This window comes from Diorhabda carinulata, chromosome 8 (genome assembly GCF_026250575.1).
Source record: "Diorhabda carinulata isolate Delta chromosome 8, icDioCari1.1, whole genome shotgun sequence".
NCBI lineage: Eukaryota > Metazoa > Arthropoda > Insecta > Coleoptera > Chrysomelidae > Diorhabda > Diorhabda carinulata.
The window spans coordinates 18,048,695-18,068,555 of record NC_079467.1 but is presented as its reverse complement, the minus strand read 5'-3'; the positions used below and the strand labels follow the sequence as shown (position 1 = coordinate 18,068,555).

The 19,861-nt window shown below is 32.3% G+C and overlaps 1 protein-coding gene across 1 annotated transcript; it reads left to right on the top strand.

Moving 5' to 3' along the window:
• The first annotated feature begins 2,404 nt into the window (after positions 1–2,404).
• Positions 2,405–18,972, top strand: LOC130897606 (lipase member K-like). The gene is made up of 7 exons (XM_057806540.1): positions 2,405–2,551; positions 3,201–3,396; positions 8,130–8,244; positions 13,238–13,487; positions 13,626–13,781; positions 16,029–16,250; positions 18,808–18,972. Exons 1-7 carry the CDS (start codon positions 2,405–2,407, stop codon positions 18,970–18,972), a joined length of 1,251 nt encoding a protein of 416 aa, XP_057662523.1.
• The last annotated feature ends 889 nt before the right edge of the window (positions 18,973–19,861 follow it).

The window sequence follows — 19,861 nt, the reverse complement described above, 5'->3', positions numbered from 1 at the left end:
TTCATCATTTCGAACCAAATCAAAATTATCAAAATATTTTGATTTTAGAAATTGTATTGGAACCTATTCATGTGAGATTCTGTGATCTTGCATTTGGTATTACTTTACCTCCTCTCAATGAATTTTGGATTAAAAGTCTTGAAAATCCATTTTATTATAGAAGAGTTGGAACGACCACTCAGTCAAGTTGTTTTAAAAAAATACCTAAATTGGGTTCCGCACTTTTTTAAAATGTTTGTCTTGCGAATTTTACTCTCAAAAACTAGTTTTTTTTCTGGGGACGAGAATCATTAGAGGATACCCTACGTGCGGAGGGTCCTGTCACGGTGATGATGACGTTGACTCGTTGTAGTATCGCAATATAAAAGCAGCTTGGAGTAGAATATTTTACATCTTTGCCTTGAAGATCAAGAAAGTGTAATATGATCAATTTTAATGGATGACGAAACTATGATTTTTTATTACGCTCCAAAAACGTGATTGCTTAAATATTTTGGGACTGCGAGGCATCAAACACAACTGTGAAAGCGGCATAAAACTCCTGAGGAAGTTGTATCAAAAAATTACTGAAAAATGTCGTGACAAAATCCACCGAAGTATGTCCTTTCCCAATGACAATGCTCTAGTCCACACTGCTTTCGTTTTATAAGGCTTCTGTACAATAATTTGTCTTCAAATAGATTCAACACCCACCAAATAGCCTTGATCGTGCCCCGTCCGACTTTTGTTCGCAAAGCTGAAGGCGGCTTGATTCTAATGTATTGAAAAGTATAAAAATGAAGTAAGAATATATTACAATAATCAGCGTTTGTTATTAATTATGTTAGTCAAAGAGCCCAAAGACAGCACTACGTATGTGCTCTAATATTTTAATATTTTCTCTATACAATAGTACATTGAGGTTTGCTAACAAAATAGAGTACAACTGTGGTGGTGACTTCTTTATATGAGCTCTGATAAGAGTTTGTTAACACTTCAGGTCATATCTATAGAATATACTAGGTTTTGAGTACAATTTGTTGTTTAAATATTTTCTCATCCTACATTTAAAGATGATTTTTTTTTATTTTTGCACCTAGTCAAGACAAAAATAGTATATTTATAGTTTTTATTTTGTCGATGAAAATCCAATATATTTGGTGACTTTTTCTGATTGAAGATTTCTTGGCGAGGTTGGGAAGAAGCCTGATTTCATCATTCAAGCAAAACGGAAATGATTTTAACCACCACAAAGTGAGAATAGAAGACAAAGGTGTAAATCACGGTACTTAGCTGGAAGTAAGAAGAAGATATACTGCACAAAACAACTCTGCACGTAATACTACATTTCGCACCTAAAGAAATTATCGGATAGTGTCTTCTTCAAAAATTGCGTGAAACTATACATTATCAAACAATAAAAGCTGTCAAAGATTTTTATTATAGTAGGAAACTCGCCAATTCTCGTGATGTTTCTAATGAAACATGGTCCATTTTGAATAATCTAAGAAATCATAATCTCCACTTCACTTGATAACCTCAATAATTACTTTGTGAATGTAGCCAAAAATTTATCAAATTCTCATGTTTCAGTTTCTTATGCTTTATTGAGTCGCATCTCCGATTTGCCCTTCCCTTCCTGGTTACGTGTGGTGCGACTCAATTTGAGCGAATCTTCGAACTACAAAAGAGAGTTGTTAGATATTTACTCGGACTAAACAGCAGAACTCTGACTCTTCCTTCCTTATTCATCTCTGAATACGTTTGCCTTATTCGTTAGCACGCTTATCCATTTACAGCACGACTTTTATCTACCTACTCCACTTTCAGAATTAGTTAAGTGCTCAATATTTTACAATGCAAAAAAATGCACAATCACTTGCCAATTGGAATAAAATCGATAATAATATTTAATTCCAGGCATGCTGCACACTGTATTATTGTATTTGTATCTTTATTTAGTTATTCTTATGTTTGTTTTTCAGTTTTTACAAGCTTTTTTCTACAAATTGTAACGATTTTTTGACTTTATATTCGTTGTCATGAGTTGACGCTATGTTCCGGCAATTGAAACACTTATATCATAGATAAAGTATGAAGTACCCGTCTTCTCTGAATGAAATAATTTTCTGTTTCTTGGTATAGCTATTAATTTTTCATTCATAAAATTAACATTGAAAAAAGAGGCAAAGAAAAATTGTTGATCGTCACCATAAATAGATTTATACAATTTTTTACGTAGGTACAACCCTGTACACTTCTAAAGTTCAAAGCAAAACACATTTTTTCAATGCAGTCGATCTTCGTAAAATCCTTGTTATACTTAAGTTTACAACTTATTGGTCCTGTCAAGGCCTTTTAATTCATTTAAAGATAATGTTGTAATTAAAATATCGTCAAATGTGAATAGCACTTAATAGAAAATATGAGAATAGCTAGAATTTTTTTTATCGGCGAGATTTTGTTAATAGCATACGCTAACGACAATAATGTGTGTCCCACGTTTAAAGACTATTATACCATGAAGAATAACTCGAATTGTTGGTATGATTTAGCTGCAGAATACAGTGCTGTAAGTTGAAATTGAATTTTTAATTGATGTGTACCTTTATATCAGATAAACTAGTACAAGAAACTTAATTCGGAACTAATGTGTTGAATACAGTTTCTTCAGTTTTTAATTTTAATATTTTCAACTTCCGTCTTTATTAACTCGATGACGTCACTGTTAGACTTCAATTTATGCTATATCAACTCGATAGGATCCAAAATACATTAATGTGGCTTCACAGAGATTGAACACCCACCATATAGCCCTGATCTAGACCCGTTTTTTGTTTCCTGTTGTCAGAATTCATGGATTTCAATAAACGAAAAGCTCAAGAACTTTGTTTAATATAAGCTAATATTTTAACATGGGAAATTTTTATTGAAAATTGAGTGAAAAACCAAAAATTTGGATGTGAGAAGAAGGTGAATTCAAACGCTGTAGAACTTTGCTTCAAAAATGTTTTTGTAGTTTTGCCGCAAATCGAAATAAACCGTTTTTTACCCTCACACTTCCCTGTGATAGCCCCTGAATTGTTTTGCCTTCTATTTTTGTTATATCCTCTTACTTTCCCAATAGGTTTCTTCATATTGCTTTTTTTGTTTTAAAAAATTATCAACACCGATATATGTAAACTAGACTAATTTAACAATCAAAATTTCTTTTTCTTTAGCCAGAAATTATAAGGCTTATGGGTTATCCTGTTTCTGTATACACTGTTCAAACTGCCGATGGTTATTTACTAACGATGTTTAGAATACCGAATTATAAGAATGAAAATTCGAAAACTAGAAAACATCCAGTTTATTTACAGCACGGAATTGTAGCTACTTGTGCTTCTTTTTTGGGAAATGGAAAAAATTCCTTGGGTAAGTCAATTGAGTTGTACTTCTAGTTATAACAAAAAAATTATTTATTGTTAAGGTTAGTAAATTTGAATAATGATTTTTTTCTACAAATTCATCATTTTGGTCTTTTCATTCAAAATTAAAGGACAAATTAATTCTTTTACAGATTAAAAACATCATAAATGTTATTCTCTTTACATAGAAATATTTTTATCACAATTGTTGAAAATATATTAATACAAAAATATTAATAATATAATCAAATCTATAAAACTAACACTTACAATAACATATTTCAAATTTGAGAATGGAATATAAAACAATCTGATAGTTTTACTATGGGATCATTCATATCAAATGTTACAGTATAATTAGTAACGGAAGATCATGAAGAAACCATCTTAACCAAACTTAACAAGAATACTCAATTCTTTTCCCGTTATGTCTATTTTATAAATTTCAATGTGACTATGAATAATTCAATCAATCTCTAGCCGCTTCTTATTTTTGAGATATGACAACTAAGAAAACATTTTTTTTCTGTGACATTTTATCTCTACTGACAAGTGACAAAATGTCACATTTCAAGAAATTTCTTTTTTTCTAGGGAATTAATTGAGTATTTTTCCCGGATATTGTATAAATACAAAGGTAGATATTTAAAGGGAGAGTACTATTTCTGTGGCGCCGCGATTTAACAGCGGATTTGGCTTAATTAGGTCAAAATAAATCGAAAATGGAGAATTCGTTTTCGAGATCCCGACTTAAAGTTATAATCAAACGTTAATTCAATATTCGCTTTATTTAACAGATGGCGTTGAATACTTCGTTTCAAATGAATATTTTATCACATCAAATTCAATATGAATCTTGATTTTTTTATTAAATTTTCTTATTATTCACCCTGATACTCCAAAATTATATTGAAAAAAAAAGATTTTTATAGCAAAATGAGCCATTTTTGATAACTTTCAATACTCTGTGATGAATATAACTTAACATACGATAAATACATGAATAATTTGATGTTTTTCATAAAGGACTGTCGTTTTTTTTTTTCATTATTTATAACATAAAAAATATTTAATGATAGTTTGAAGATTTAATTAGTAATTCAATGTAAAAATATCCTCTTTCGAGAAAGTAGTTCGTTCTAAATGCTTTCAAAAGTTAGTTATTTTCGTTTGTTTTATAATTGAAAAACCAGATTATTGTAGTATTTCACAATTATGCTGAAAAACAATTATTTTTGCATTATTTATCTTATTTTTAACGACAAAATCAACCAAATATAAAATCATTCCAAATCTACCAGCTCCGAATTTATCTGCTCCCAATCTCCCTTCTGCAAACTCACCCGTTCCTCGCGGCCTGTGGCTTTTGGGCAGACCAGGGTCTAGGGTCCAGGGGTGGAGCCCTCGTATGGCAAGGGGGCGAAGCCCCTATAAGAAAAAAAAAATAAAACTAAAATAAGGTTAGGTAGATATATACAAATAATAAATAAAAATGAATTTTCTCAACTTCAAGTATCGATATATCGAAAACGAAGCGAGATATCGGAAAATTTTACTCCTCATTTCTTTTGGGTCGATTTATATTTTATTATACATATAAAGTTACATTTGCTTTATATTAAAAGTATAACTAATAAAGGTGCGTGACATGTGCCTATTCGGTACAAAAGTCGATTTTTTTTATACTAAAATTATATTTCCTCCTGCCATTACAGCTACCGTTGATGTCTTCTTCTTCTTCAAGTACCATGCACTTTGCAGCGTGTAGGTTCAAAACTTCTAATCTATTATCTGAAGCCACTCCTCTTCTGCACGAGGAGAATTTGTTGCCGCACCCTGAATGCCACACCATCCTCTCATATTCCGTAACTAGGAATGTTGTTCACGCCTTGATGCTCTCCTTCCGTCAAACTTTTTCGTCAGTATGAGCATTCTCTTTCCAGGTTCATAAGATCCGCAGAAGTTTGCGCAACAGCAACATTTTTATAGCTTTTATTATGTTTAAGGATATCTCGAAAACGAAACGTCTCCACACCATTCAAAATTATTGGCCAAATATAACATTCTATCACCCTCAATCTAAGACTTAGAGGGGAATCGGCGGATTGAGAACTTATTCAACTTTTTAAAACCTGTTTTTGCAATTTCTATCCGAGTTTTAACTTCGGCGTCGCAATCCTATTTTTGTGAGTCCGTGTTTGGTTCCAACTGCGTTGATAGAATTGACTAGCACTTGTAGGTCTTCTACGTTGTCGGCTAAAATCGCAGTATCGTCGGCATACTTAATTTAATTGCTTTAATGCCTTTTTGATGGTCTCTTAATGCCAGCTGAAAAATTCGTTCTACGTATATGTTAAAAAGCATGGGTGAGAGTATGCGGTCTCCCCTAAGTATCTGAAGGTGTTCCGTGGTTAGAAAGTCGCCAGTTCGTAGCTTCGCTATTTGATCTACATACAGCTTTCATATGATCCTGATGTCTTCACTATCAATATCAACATCTTTCAGGATGTCAAACAGTAAGTCATGCCGAATGGAGTCGAACGCTTTTTGGTAGTCTATAAAGCAAGCGAAGATATATTTTCTTTAATTCTAGCATTTTTGATTTAGCCTAGCCCGTTTTTAAATCCAAACTGCGTTTCACCACTAACCTCTTCGCACTTTTTATAATAGTCGTTTGTGTATAATCTTCAAAAAGCCTTGAGTGCGTGGCTCATCAAGCTGTTGATATACTTGGTCGCAAGTTCTGTCTCGTGTACCCCGACTCGTTGCTTGGTTTTTTGTCTCCCGAAGACAAAACACTTTCGGCTAAAATCTTTTTTAGTTAAAACTTGACATCCAAGTTGTAGGTGATCAATTGATTGATTTATATATTTACCTAACATAATTAACAATATATTACCAAGGATATGGATAATTGTTCGAAAAAATTTTGGTGCCTGTCTATAAGCTACAAGTTATAAAATTCTTGACCATTTATAGGAAAAACACAAAGCAAAAAAAATTTATTCAAAAGCACAATTAACAAAGAAACAATTAAAAAAGTTGAATGAAGATCCAGATGAGTGGGTTTCTAAAACCGACGAAGATGTATTTCCAATACGCATGATGTTATTAATTTGATTATGAGTTTTATTGAGTTGGTATTATAGTGACCCGTGAGTGATCATTTTCGGACTTCCAATGACGATTTATTCTTAGAAATAATCTGTTAATTTCAATATTTAATATTATATATATCAAATAATCTGACAGGACGTTGCTGTCGTTGTTTTCTATCAAAAATTTGCTTTCAGTACACATTCTTGAACCAGTGTTATATTCAATTCGATTCGTCACAGAACCATCATTGTTTGATTCGATACAGCAGCAGCTTCTCCACCTCGCCAAGCTAATTCTACCTAGGAAATATGATAGAATTTCCTTTGCAATTCTTCAAGGAGTATTTTCATTCCATAAATTTATCATTTTCGTTATTTCTACGGAACTTAATGCTGTTAAATTTTGTTTTAGAAGAATCTGGTTGCAGTTTTCATCGTATAGAATGGGTCATTTCTTTATAATCTCCATTATATCAACTTACTTGTAAGGTTCCACATAGTTTTGCCTTAGTTTCTTTAAACTCTCCACGATCTTTTCTTATCATGTTCACAGCCCCAATCAACGCGAATTCTCTCGCCGTCCCATTCCCATCTCATTGATACTTTCTGTCATTGCAAAAGTCCATAAAAGCTTTCCATAGAAATTTTTTACTGTAAACGGTATTTTTTAGATGTATCATAACCAAGTCGTAACATTTTGAAATATTGAATATTTAAATCGTCAAAATCGAAATAAATATGTATTCATGGCAATGTGATAAAGTGAAAACAATCCATGGGATCTGTTTTCTGTGAAATGTTGTATTTATTGGGTATCTTCAATCAGATGATTTCAAATTAATTGATTTTATTCGATTTCTACTGAAGAAAAGTTTTCTATTGAAAAAATTTATGATGAAAAATCTATTTTCGTGGTCAAAGTATTAAAAAATTAGTATAAAATCCACTGTCACAGCCAATTATTGTACAATAAATGAGAAATATATAAATTTTTGAGAAGAAATTATACCCCGAAAAAAAATATTAACGTATTTCATTGAAATATCTGTTTTCGACACTTCTTTTTTTATTTACTTCATTTCATTCCAATGTTTCGGAACAAAACTGACATTTTAAGCATATCTATCATAAATCTTACAAAATCATTGATATATTCATAAATTGTGACAATCAATATATCGAAAATCAATCTTTTAGCAAAGGCAACAAACTCAATATAACTATCAAAATTTGTGTTTGATTGATGACTCACATTACCTACCAAATACACTTGTTTTAAAGAATAATGATCAAAATACCACTCAAAACAAATCAACTTTTTTTCGCCAATCTAATTTTAGCAAATTAAATTGTACTAAGTTTCAGTGAAGATCATAGACACTATCTAAAAAAAGTAATATGTAGTTTAGGTTATTAATATGTTTGTTCCAATATTAATTTATTAAGAAGCATCTTGAGTCTATCCCCATTAGACAGTGGATTTAATTTGTTCCGAAACCTACAAATTCTCCTCATTAGAAATGGTTATGACGTGGCTTTATTTTTATATAAATATTGTTATATATAGAGGTACTTTTTCGAATTAACATTCTGTATGTGGAGTAGATATGATTTATTGAAACGAATCGATATATTATTTCAGCATTCGTACTTGCTGACGCAGGTTACGATGTGTGGTTGGGAAATTATAGAGGAACAGCATATTCAGAAGGACATATCAATTTAACAGTCTATGATCAGGAGTATTGGGATCACAGGTCAGTACAAATGGCAATATGCATAGAAAAAAAATCGATTATGAATTAGCATTATAAATATATGAGTAATAACTGGAAGAACTCCTTTGAGATTCTATTTTTTCATTTCATGATTTCATTTGACAACGAATTCTCTCTATTACACCATATTTTTTCACTATTAATTAAACAATTAAGATTTTTGATTTAGAAAAATTTCATTTTATGAAACACAATACGAAAAAAGGGTTTAAACAAATATCAACACTATTACCAAGATAAAAAAAATCTTTAAAACGTTAATGGACGTGATCCAACGGAACGCAAGCTCAAGGCTGTAAGAAGGTTACTAGTTGAATTTTAAGAAGAAAAAATAAGAACAAATAATAGGATATGGCTTCATTGTTTTACAAAATATTCTCCGTTAAGATCAATACACTGTTCCGTGCATTTGAACCATTTGTAGAAACATCTTTTCTATTCCGATTGGAGTACCTCCAAAATATGTCATTTGACTTTGTGATTTGACCTCCCAAATCATTTTTGATCTACGGTAATAAGATATAGAAATAGAAATATAGAAAACGAAAGCACAAAAATCCTCTATCAAAATAGACTAGAATTAAAAATAGAAGAAAACGAAATAACACACAACGATGATGTAGAACAATGCTGGAAAAAAATAACCAACAACATAATAACAGCTTCAAGAGAAGCACTTGGAACAAGGAAGATAAATGTAAATAACAAAAAAGGCAACAAACCCTGGTTTACAGAAAAAGTAAAAATCATATGCAAAGAAAAAAGAGACGCATACTTAAAATATAGAAGCAACAAAATACCAGAAGAATACGCAAATTATATAGCAACAAGAAACAGGGTGAATGCAAGGATAAAAACAATCAAAGAGGAATATTGGGAAAGATTCACGAAAGACATCGAGCACGATTTTTATGGAAGTCAAAAAAGAGTGTGGAAACTATTACGATCAACTAAAAGACCGCTAAATGAATACATAAAGATTAACTCAATAAAAATGGAAGAATGCACAAAATACTTTAAAAATCTATACAATTCAAACGAAAATAATGCTCAAGACAAAACAAAAACAATAGGCTCAAATTGGGTAATAGCAGAAAACCGCGTGAAAAACGCAATACGTGAACTGAAAAATCGAAAAGCACAAGGAGAAACCACGATCACAAACGAACAAATTAAATATGGAGGACCAAAGCTAATGAAGGGAATAACAAAAATTTCCAATAAAATCATTGGAGAAGAAAAGATACTTCTAGAGTGGAATAAAAGTTTGACTACATTAATATTTAAAAAAGGAGATAAGAACAAGTCATCAAACTATAGAGGAATATCACTGCTAGATACAATTTCGAAAATTGTCACCAAAATCATAGCCGAAGAACTAAGATCAACAATCCCAATATGCGAAGAACAGCAAGGTTTTAGAAAGAACAGATCAACAACAGATGCCATCTTTATAATTCGCCAATTAGTGGAAAAGTCAATAGAATACAACAACCCTATCTTCATGTGTTTCGTGGACCTAACAAAAGCATTCGATAAAATACGACTCAATGACATAGTATACTTACTTAAAGAAAAAAATGTATCTCCTAAAATAATAAGAATTATAGAACAACTAAATTACAACTGCTCCACTAAAATAAAAGCCGAGGGAAACATCACGATTCTATGCTACGCGGAGGATGCGGTACTGATATCTAATAGCGAAGACAACCTACAAAGAATGTTACACATATTTAATAAAACCGCAAAAGAAAACAATATGGCAATATCAACAAAGAAAACTGAATGTCTAACAGTATCTAAGGAACCATTAAGATGTAAGCTGAGATAGAAGGGACAATAATAAAGCAAGTAATGTCATCAAGATACTTAGGAGTAGATTTAACAAGCCACCGCGATATTTACCAAGAGACGATATACCAAGTAAGAAAAGCAGCAGCCACAACAGGTGCATTAAGGGACATAGTGTGGAGAAACAAACATATAGGAATAGAAACGAAAACAAGAATCTACAAAACTTGTATGAGACCAATACTGACGGATGCCATAGAAATCAGAGCCAATACAAAGAAAACAAAACTACACTAAGAACAACTGAGATGAAAACATTAAGATGCATAATAGGAAAGATTAGACGAGACCATGTAAGAAACGAAGATATCCGGCAACAATGTAATATTCAGGATATAGTAAGATGGGAACGAGAGAGAAGAAGAAATTGGAATCAACGCGTAACGAGAATGGAGGAGCACAGACTAGCAAAAATCATAAGAGATGGAAAACCCGAATGGAAAAGTTCAAGAGGAATACCACAAAAAAGATGGCAAGATAGCTAGTCATCAGAATCATAAATAAGATTAAACATCACTCAGTAAACACAAGTCATTGGACTTAACGCGGATAACCTAACAAATCGATGTTTTGACTGTTCAAAAACGTTTTTATTTGAACTGATGTGTTAGAGCTCGCATTGTCGTGGTGGAGAATGATTCCTCTTCTGCGATTGGTTTCCCTGAATTTTTCGAACATTTCAGGCAAACAAATGCTAGTGTTCCATTCAGAATTGACTGCTCTAATTGGTGAGTATATGTCCAGTTATCATGATCATCATGATATATTGACTTTATAGACGTCATTTGAAGCACCGAAATTAAGTTTCTTCATCATTTCTTTGCACCAATCGACACGAGTTTTTTAAGACGATTTTTAAATTATTCGGTATCCAACGTGAACAGATCTTTTCGACAGTCAAATTGTTATGCAATATTGAATGTATGCGAATGGAACTAATGCTCAAGTATACCTCAATCTCAAGGTATGTCACATGACAGCCTCGAACCGAGTTGATAAATTATTGGTTCAAACCACGCCCAAAATCATAGAAAATCATCGAACGATTATGTTCACGATTTAATTCTATTTTTTGACCAAGATCAGTAGTTTAAGTATCTGTAAACAACATTTGACATAATCCCATCAGCTAGGCCTTATCTGAAAACTTAATTAGTAGCCCCCGTGTTTAGATATACGTAACGTGATAAGAGAAATGACAACTTAGCGTGAAAATTTGTCAATGTGAAGCTTCTACATCTCTAATCACAACGCATAACAGCCAGTTTTATTATTTTACTTATTTCACTATTGGCTTCTCTACTATTCTTCTCAGATCCCTTCAGTCCTTAACTACTACTCTCCACTTCATCTATATCCCACTTGACTTCTAGTAGCATTTTTTTAGAACGCCTACTTCTTTTTTCGCCCTTTCTCTTTCCTCCAGTATTAGTATCACAATTATCTGTGGTGGCATTATTGCAGTTTGTCCTAACCATCCTGCTCTTTGTGTTCTAGCTATTTGTTTTATTTTAGGTATCATTTGTTCTCCACTTGTACATTTTCTCCAGATAAGTTCCATTTTGACAACACCATATATATATTTTCCTAGGAGCTTTGTAACCCATATTGTAGTCTATTATTATTTTCCTTCATCACTGCTTCCAATGTATATACAACTGCTGATCTCACAATACGCTCTGATTTCGACTTGGAAGGTTTTTCATCTTTTGTTTTTTGAAACTCTCGTTCGTTCTGCTTCCACAAATGTCTTATCGATTTCTTCTACATGTTGAACTTACTTTTGGATAATAAAATTGAGTAGCTTTTGAAATTATATTCTTTTCCACTTACTATCCAAGAAATAAATCAGCTTGCACTCAATATTTGTCTTCTTGCGTTTTTGGATTTTTAGTAGCGTATGTATTTCAATCGATTCCAAGCAATTGATCCTACTGATAACCTTTCTGCTCTCTATTCTTGTGAATATATTTTCTTTTTCCAATTCATTTGTTAAAATGTAATGAATGCTGGTGCGATTTCTGTCGAGACCTCTCGTTATATAGGTCATTTACTGTTATGTTTAAAAATGTTTGAAATCACCGAAACATAAAATAATCCTTGGTAGATTATGTGCCCAAATCTGATAGCCGATGTACGAAATTGAAGTCTCTCATTTCTAGAAGTGGTTCACAAAAATATTGACTATACATAACGACCTGACTCCAACAAGTTCAAGCTCCCACTAAATGTCTATCTCTTGTCCATCTATCTCTTTTCCTATGCGCGTGCTTCCTTCGTTGTCATATCAAACGTTATGATGTGAAGTTCACAACTTTCTATATCTCATATTGTCGAAATACCTAGAGAAAAATGAATAATGAAATGAATAAACTTCCTTATATCTCCATCAAAAGGTATAGATTTGCAAAATTGCAAAATACACCAAAGAACCAACTGATTTCCGTGACTTCACATCCTTAGATTATATTCTTTGGAGATTTTTGGAACCATATGCGTAATTAAATAATCCAGAATCACTTGGAAGCCTAATATCTGGAATACTAAATACACTGTTTACACCATCATTAAATCAACACTCACAATTACACTCTCGGACGTTTCGACAACCAAGTTATCGCCTTCAGAGACTGAAGGTAAACAAAAATCTAATGACTTGGCTCAGCTCTTTTCCCACCAATAAACCTTCTCCCGCGAAAATTAATTCCAGTGGGAAAAACTCTTTGGAGGGAATCATTCCTTGACTACTAAACTATAGAGTGGGCTGTAAGGAATTGGTCCTTTGTCCCTATTATTGGTAGGGAAATTTAGACTAAAACAGGTGAGTAGATATAAGAATTGATTTGATTCGACTTCAAATGATGGAAATAGACTTCGAAAATTTTCAATCAACACAAAGTGACAATCGACTTCAATCGGATTCAATGGATGTAAATCATTAGATTTTAGTTTACCATCAGTCTCTGAAGACGAGAACTTAGTTATCGAAACGCGCGTCAGACAGTGTAATTGTGACTGTCGGTGTAGTCGTATTGTAAACAGTGTGTTCAGTATGAATATCGCCAAAGCTTCCAGAAATTCCAACTTAGTTAATATCTGGAAAATTACATGTTTTTAGTATGGATGAAATAGCACTTCTGGATTTACCAGCAAATTTCAATACTATCTTAGAACACTCTCCACCTGACAGTAAAATAATATATATTGGACATTCCTTAGGAACATCCTTATCTCTAATGTACAGTGCAGAATATCCAGAAATGTCAAAAAAAGTTATAAAAATGATGATTCTACTATGTCCTGCGTATACTTTAACTCACATGGTATCCCCATACAGGATACTAGCACCGATAGGAGATTTTATATTAGTAAGTACTAATATGATCGAACTAAATCGGTATTCATCTATTATTGCCCTCAATCGATTCCTTTGGGGATCTTCAATATAACGAAAACGAATTCAAATATAGAGACAGTGATGTGATAAATAATTCCTTATATTCCAGGATTTCATAAAAAGACTTAGATTGGACAGAATAGTGTCTCAAGCTGAAGAACAAAAGAGATTGATTGTCCCTCCTTGCACAGAATCTCCGGAAATGATGCAGAATTGTATGCAATGGTACAATTTGTTTTATGGACGAAACACCGATTTGGGACCGGTAAGAGGATCTATATTTTCTTTGGAAACTTCCTTTCCATGGTTTTTCCACAATAGTATTTCTTTTCCTCAACATTATTTCTCTCAATTCTATACGTTTTCTCAATCTCTAGAAATTAATCTGAGAAAATTACTGATTTTGAAAACTTATTAGATTATTTCTGTTTAAAATAATATCATTAACTTCTATAGTGTGTAATCGGGGAATTATATGGGAAAATAACTGAAATTCTAACGTTTTGAAAACTACTCCGTAGCAAACTTATACGAATTGCAAACAGTGGAAAAGAAATCTAGGAATTGCTATATGACAAGGGAGTTGGATGCGACATTGCTCTTTTAAAGAGGATATCGCAAACTATGTGAGAACTTTCGTGAGATATATGTCATGGCTTTAATGGGAAAGATCAGGCAGAATCCACAGCCAGAAAGTGGACAATAGATCACATCTACACGATGTAACAACTAGAAAATAAAAAGGTCAAAAACAAAAATGTACAATTTATAGATCTAAATACACAGAATTGAGAAAAGAAATATGGGATACTATGGAACAAGAAAAACTAAATCATTATAGAAATTGGACACAAAAACGCCAAAAATTTCGAAGGACTTTAACAGGAATGTTCCACATCACCTACTCTGTCCAAAACTTTTCTGGCATACACCCTAAAACATTGGAATATATATACTCATCAAATTTCGCGGACGATCAAGAGTACTCATAGCTCGTAATGAGGTTATAGGACGAGGAATTTGAAGGAGGAGAATAATAAAGGACTCGAAATGAGCTTTAAAAAAACATCTCACTTTGACGAATGGAAGAGTGAACCTAGAATAACTTAGAAGTAGGTGAAAACTTGGAAATGAAAAACCCATGAAAAAAGACTGGCACAGATACCAGCATCAAAACTAATTCCTATACTATGGAAATTACACAAAGAAGACAGAACTGATTAAGTACATCACAATGTATTGGATGGTCGATAAGAGGAATAAAAACAAATATGTGCATGCACGACCACGAGTAAGAATACTATGGAATATATTGAGGCAAGGGATTGTTATATTATGGGCATGGGAGAAGATCTGAAGATCAGAGCTACCAACTGGAGTCCCATGGGTAGAAAGAAACGAGGAAGACCCAGAAAATCTTAGATATAATGTCGATGAAGCAATGATGAACCGAGAATCGGAGGAAGGCACAATAGAGAGAAGAGAAACAGCAGAAGGTGTAAAAGACACGCATCAAACACCCCAGCGATGTTGTTATGTGTTTGCCATCACTTTTAAATATTCATAGAATCATTCTTCTTGCTATACGACACAAGATTTCTGAAAAAAATTGTCAAAATGCTTAAGAAGAATCCCGAGCAGCCACTTCTAGTTCATACAGGAAATCATTGTGTTTCATCATAAATCTTATTATACATAAGTTAGTCTTCACTTGAACCTGAAATTTTTTCAGAAGGAGAGATCAGGTTTATCCAATACGTTCACATACTGCTTCATAAGTCTAAATTGAATGTTCAAAGAAAGCAATATCATCTCATTTTTTCTGTATCTCTCCATAACATTTTGTTTCTCAACTATCAGATTTTCTCTCAGATTCTAGTTGTTATTAATCCGATGATGTTTTTCCTTTGCTGTTTCATAAGCAAATAAAAATTTGTTGACCTAAGAAATAATTTCTTTGTATGTCTAAAAGCTAGTAGCTCAAATCTTTCTGTGTCAAGGCATCTTAGAAAGATGAACATCAGAAGTTTAACACTGACCCACTGTCATAATTTGTCATGTCAACACGGAATTTGCATAAAATATTTGGAACCTAGAGCATATATGGAGCATAGAAAGAGAACAATCTGTTTATATGAAAAATGTCTGTCGAAATGTGTTAAGTAAAGAAGACGCCACATTAATATAAGAATAAATTTCTCCTGGGTTGAATTCACCACATTATTTTGTACAACGATATTATCAATGATGAGCTACTTGAGTCAAAAATGATATTAAATTTTTGAGCTCGGCGTATTTCATTGCCACATTTATACTATACATTTTGGTCACACCAGCGTTATTCTGGAAGGTTTTTGTAGTACTATTTATGTCAGTGTTTAATGTATTATGGATTTTTGCGAATTTTTTCACAACATATACATAAGAAAATATGCTTAGATCATTTGAAAAATATTTTTTGAATGAAAATATATTGAGTAAGTGGATTTATTTAGATTTCATTATATTCTAGGAAACTATTCCAGTTTATTTCAATCAACTACCAGGTGGGACTTCAATAAAAGTTGTCAATCACGCTGCCAATCTTGTATTGGGTTATTTTAGAAAATATAATTACAAAAAATTCAATAACAAATTGTATGGTCGGGATCATCCGCCTGAATATGACATTAAAAAAGTCAAAGTTCCTGTATATCTAGTTTATACCACACAAGACTGGGCAACTCCTGAAGCTGTAAGTAATTTATAATAGATAGCTTTAGCAATTTTTTGAGATTTTCAAATAATTGGTTCATTATTCATTCAACATTTTTGATATGTTCTGAAAACAATAGACAATATGCGATATTTTCGATCTTATATTTAATAATTTCTTCTAGAATAGACATTGCTAAATATCGTCTACAAAATATTACAAAATATTATCAAATTTCAAAACGGCTTTAAACCAGGAAGATCAACTATCGACGCAATCCACACTCTAAGCCATATAATAGAAAAGACGGTGGAATATAAAAGAGAAATACATATAGTTTCTATTGATTCCAAAAGTGTTTTCGATTTAATAAAAGAAGAACTAAAAAAACAAGAAATTTCAAAAAAACTAAGAAAATGAATAGAAATAATATTAAGTGAGAAACATCAGAAAAGACACATACAAATAAAGGCGTCAAACAGGGAGACCCAATGTCACCAACACCCAAATTAGAAGAAGAAGCAAGCAATTACGGACTGGAAATAGATGCAGATAAAACAAAATATATGAAAATAGAGGTAAAACCAGAAAAGAGAGCATTCTAACTGGAAACTAACAAATACAATTATGAAACAGTATGGACTTTTAACTATCTAGGAATAACGTTGGTACAAACAACCAGAGACAGGATGAAGGAAAGGTTATAAAAAGGCTGTCAAGCCTATGGAAGAATCAAAAACCTATTAAAAAACAAAATAAAAATATACAAAACGTATGCGATGGAAACAACAGTAATCAGCAAAAGAGAACAAGAATTTAAAATAACTGAGAGAAAAATAATTAGAATTATAACAGATCCAAACACAACAAAGGAGGAAGAAAGGAGAGCAAAGAAAAATGAAGAAATAGAGATAGAGTTGGAGAAGGAAAATACAGTGAGATACATAAAAGCACAAAGACTCAACTGGGCTGGTCATATAATGAGAAGAAAACCAACTGAAATGATCAAAAGAATTAGACAATGTACCACATTGTCGTCAAGGAGAAGAGGCAGACATGGAGAAACGAAATAGAGGACATAAGAGCACTTAATATAAAGAACTGGAGGGCAAAATGCCGGAACCGAAAGGAATGGAAAATAATAACAAAAGCAGCCAAGACAAACGATAAACTATAAAGAAAACCAATAGAAAACGAGGAGTAATCCACCTCAAAAAATGATTTTAAAGCGGTATAAGCGATATCAATAATCTAAAGGATAAAAAGTCTCGATGATGATGAATTTACCGGAAAAATACGGTTTTAAAATTATAGTTTAATTTTTCGGGTAAAAAAGGACCTATTGATCCTATGATGTCATTCCTGTCTATTACTTGTCGTATTTTTTCGTCACTGGCTTCCATACATATGCAAATTTTTTCGACTTTCTTCCTTATGAAAATTCAAATTAGACTCTACATCAACATAAGTTAATCACAATAATACCAATAATATTTCGAAGAGCCGTGTTGACTCTTGTTCCAACAAAGTTTCCAAATAAATTGTTTTTGACTGAACCTTCTGACATAAAAAAAGGTTTCGAGCTGCGAAAAGAAGAGTGTAGAGTTCCGATAAGAAAAGTTACAACATTGTCAAAATCATAGAATCTGCTTTGATAAACCCAACTTCTTTATTGAAAAAAGGTGATTATAATTCCAATAAATTGATATTTACTTTACAACAATAACCTCAAATGACACTGTTTCGTGTCTTACGTCATTTTTAATTTGTAGTTTATTTGTTATTTATCTCAACTTTCCTTCTTTTATGTTTTCACAAAATTTTAATCATGAGAATTTTCATATGTGGAACTACGACTCAATTTAAACGTCATAACTTTTCAAGATTAATCTCTAATTCTATGGAAACAATTGCTCCACTTTCTTCTAAGCATTCTCTTTTCTGGACGACATAATATGTTTTGATAATAAATATTATTCCTTTTACTCTTTTACCCATCCACTATGATTGGATGACTCCTGTGCCAATTGCTGTTAATTGTTGGTAATTTATCTGTTGTCACTTGAACAGTTTAGTTCCTATACAAATTTCGAATACCCTCTATCTACATAAGTTGCTCTTAATACTTTAATTAATTTGTGACGTTGACCCTTGTTAAAGGTCATTTCGTAATCACCAAAGCAGAGAAAGACGTCTTTTGAACGTCTCTACCGAATATAGCTTCTCTTTACCTTATTCGTACTACTACTACAACCGAATTGAGTGTCTCTGATGATAGTTCTGCATTTTCTGTATACTCGATTAAGGGTAGTTCATTAGGTCCTAGGGTTTTTCCATCATTTGATTGTTGTACTGTTTTTCGAATTTCTTCTTCTGTTATCGGTGGACTAGCGTTTTTCTTTTATGAACGGATTCGGGGCTTCTTTCTTCTGTTGTTATTGGTAAGTATTGAAGCGGTTTCGGCTCTATACATTCCAGCTATCTCCCTTGTTTGGTTGTACTCTCCATGGGTATCATGCATCTGTTAAAATCTCTATTGTATATCTATATGACTTTTATTAATCAATAGTTGAATTAAATTGCCACTTATTTTTAGGACGCTCTCAATTTATGGAGAAACTTACCAGAGGAAAGTCGATACGGAAAGTTGAAAATAGATAGGAAAGCATTTAACCATATTGATATGGTATATGGGAGACATGCAAGGCAATGGGTGTATGATCCTCTAATACAAATTTTGAATAAATTCATCAAGTCATAGTTAATTGAATTATCAAATAAATATTATGAAATGAGTTTGGAAATTTCCGAATACAACTATAGATTTTAGATTGTGAAAATGAACTATTGACTATGAATAAAATGAACTATTTATTGAAATATCTGTTTTATTTACAACTACAAGTGAATAGCATTCTTAAAGTGGCAAAAATTTAGGTTATAGTCCCTAAAATTGTCAGAATGTTAGTTCAGAGGTTTTCAAATGATACCCCAGGTAAAAAATTTTCGAAATAAATAAAGCGTTATGAAAAGTTATGAGGTTCATACTATTGACTATTTTACTCATACTATTAAGCCCATAATGCTGTTATCCATAGACTTTTCTTCAGTAAAAGAAGTATTCTTCTTCTTTTTTCAATAATAGGTTTATCGCCTGTTTCTTCTCCGATATCTTTCCTCATCCTGATTCAAGATTGCCACTCCACCTCTTTTGTGGTAGACTTCTATTTCGTGTTCCAATTGGAGATTTATCCCTTGTTATTTTCCCATGATCGTCTTTCACGGTCTTATAGGGTTATTTCCGAGATAAGCCTGAGAATTCCGATCTATGTGGTCTTCAAGAGCTGTTTCTGGCCTTGTTTTAGTCATTAAAGGACCGATTGCCATCTCTTTGTCTTCTTTTCCATATTACGTTCTGAAGACCTCCTGCGACTTTACTTGCTTCAGCTACTTGCTTGTTTATCTCGTCTTCTTCGTCTTTATAACCAGTTATGTCAATTTCAAGGTATTCGAATTCCATTCTCTGTTGAATTATTTGACCGTCTTGTTATTATTTCCAGCTAATGGTCTTTTTCAATTTTTAAAATATGAAACATTGTTAAAAATAATCATTACAAATAGCACTAGTTCTTGTTAAAGAGAAATATTTT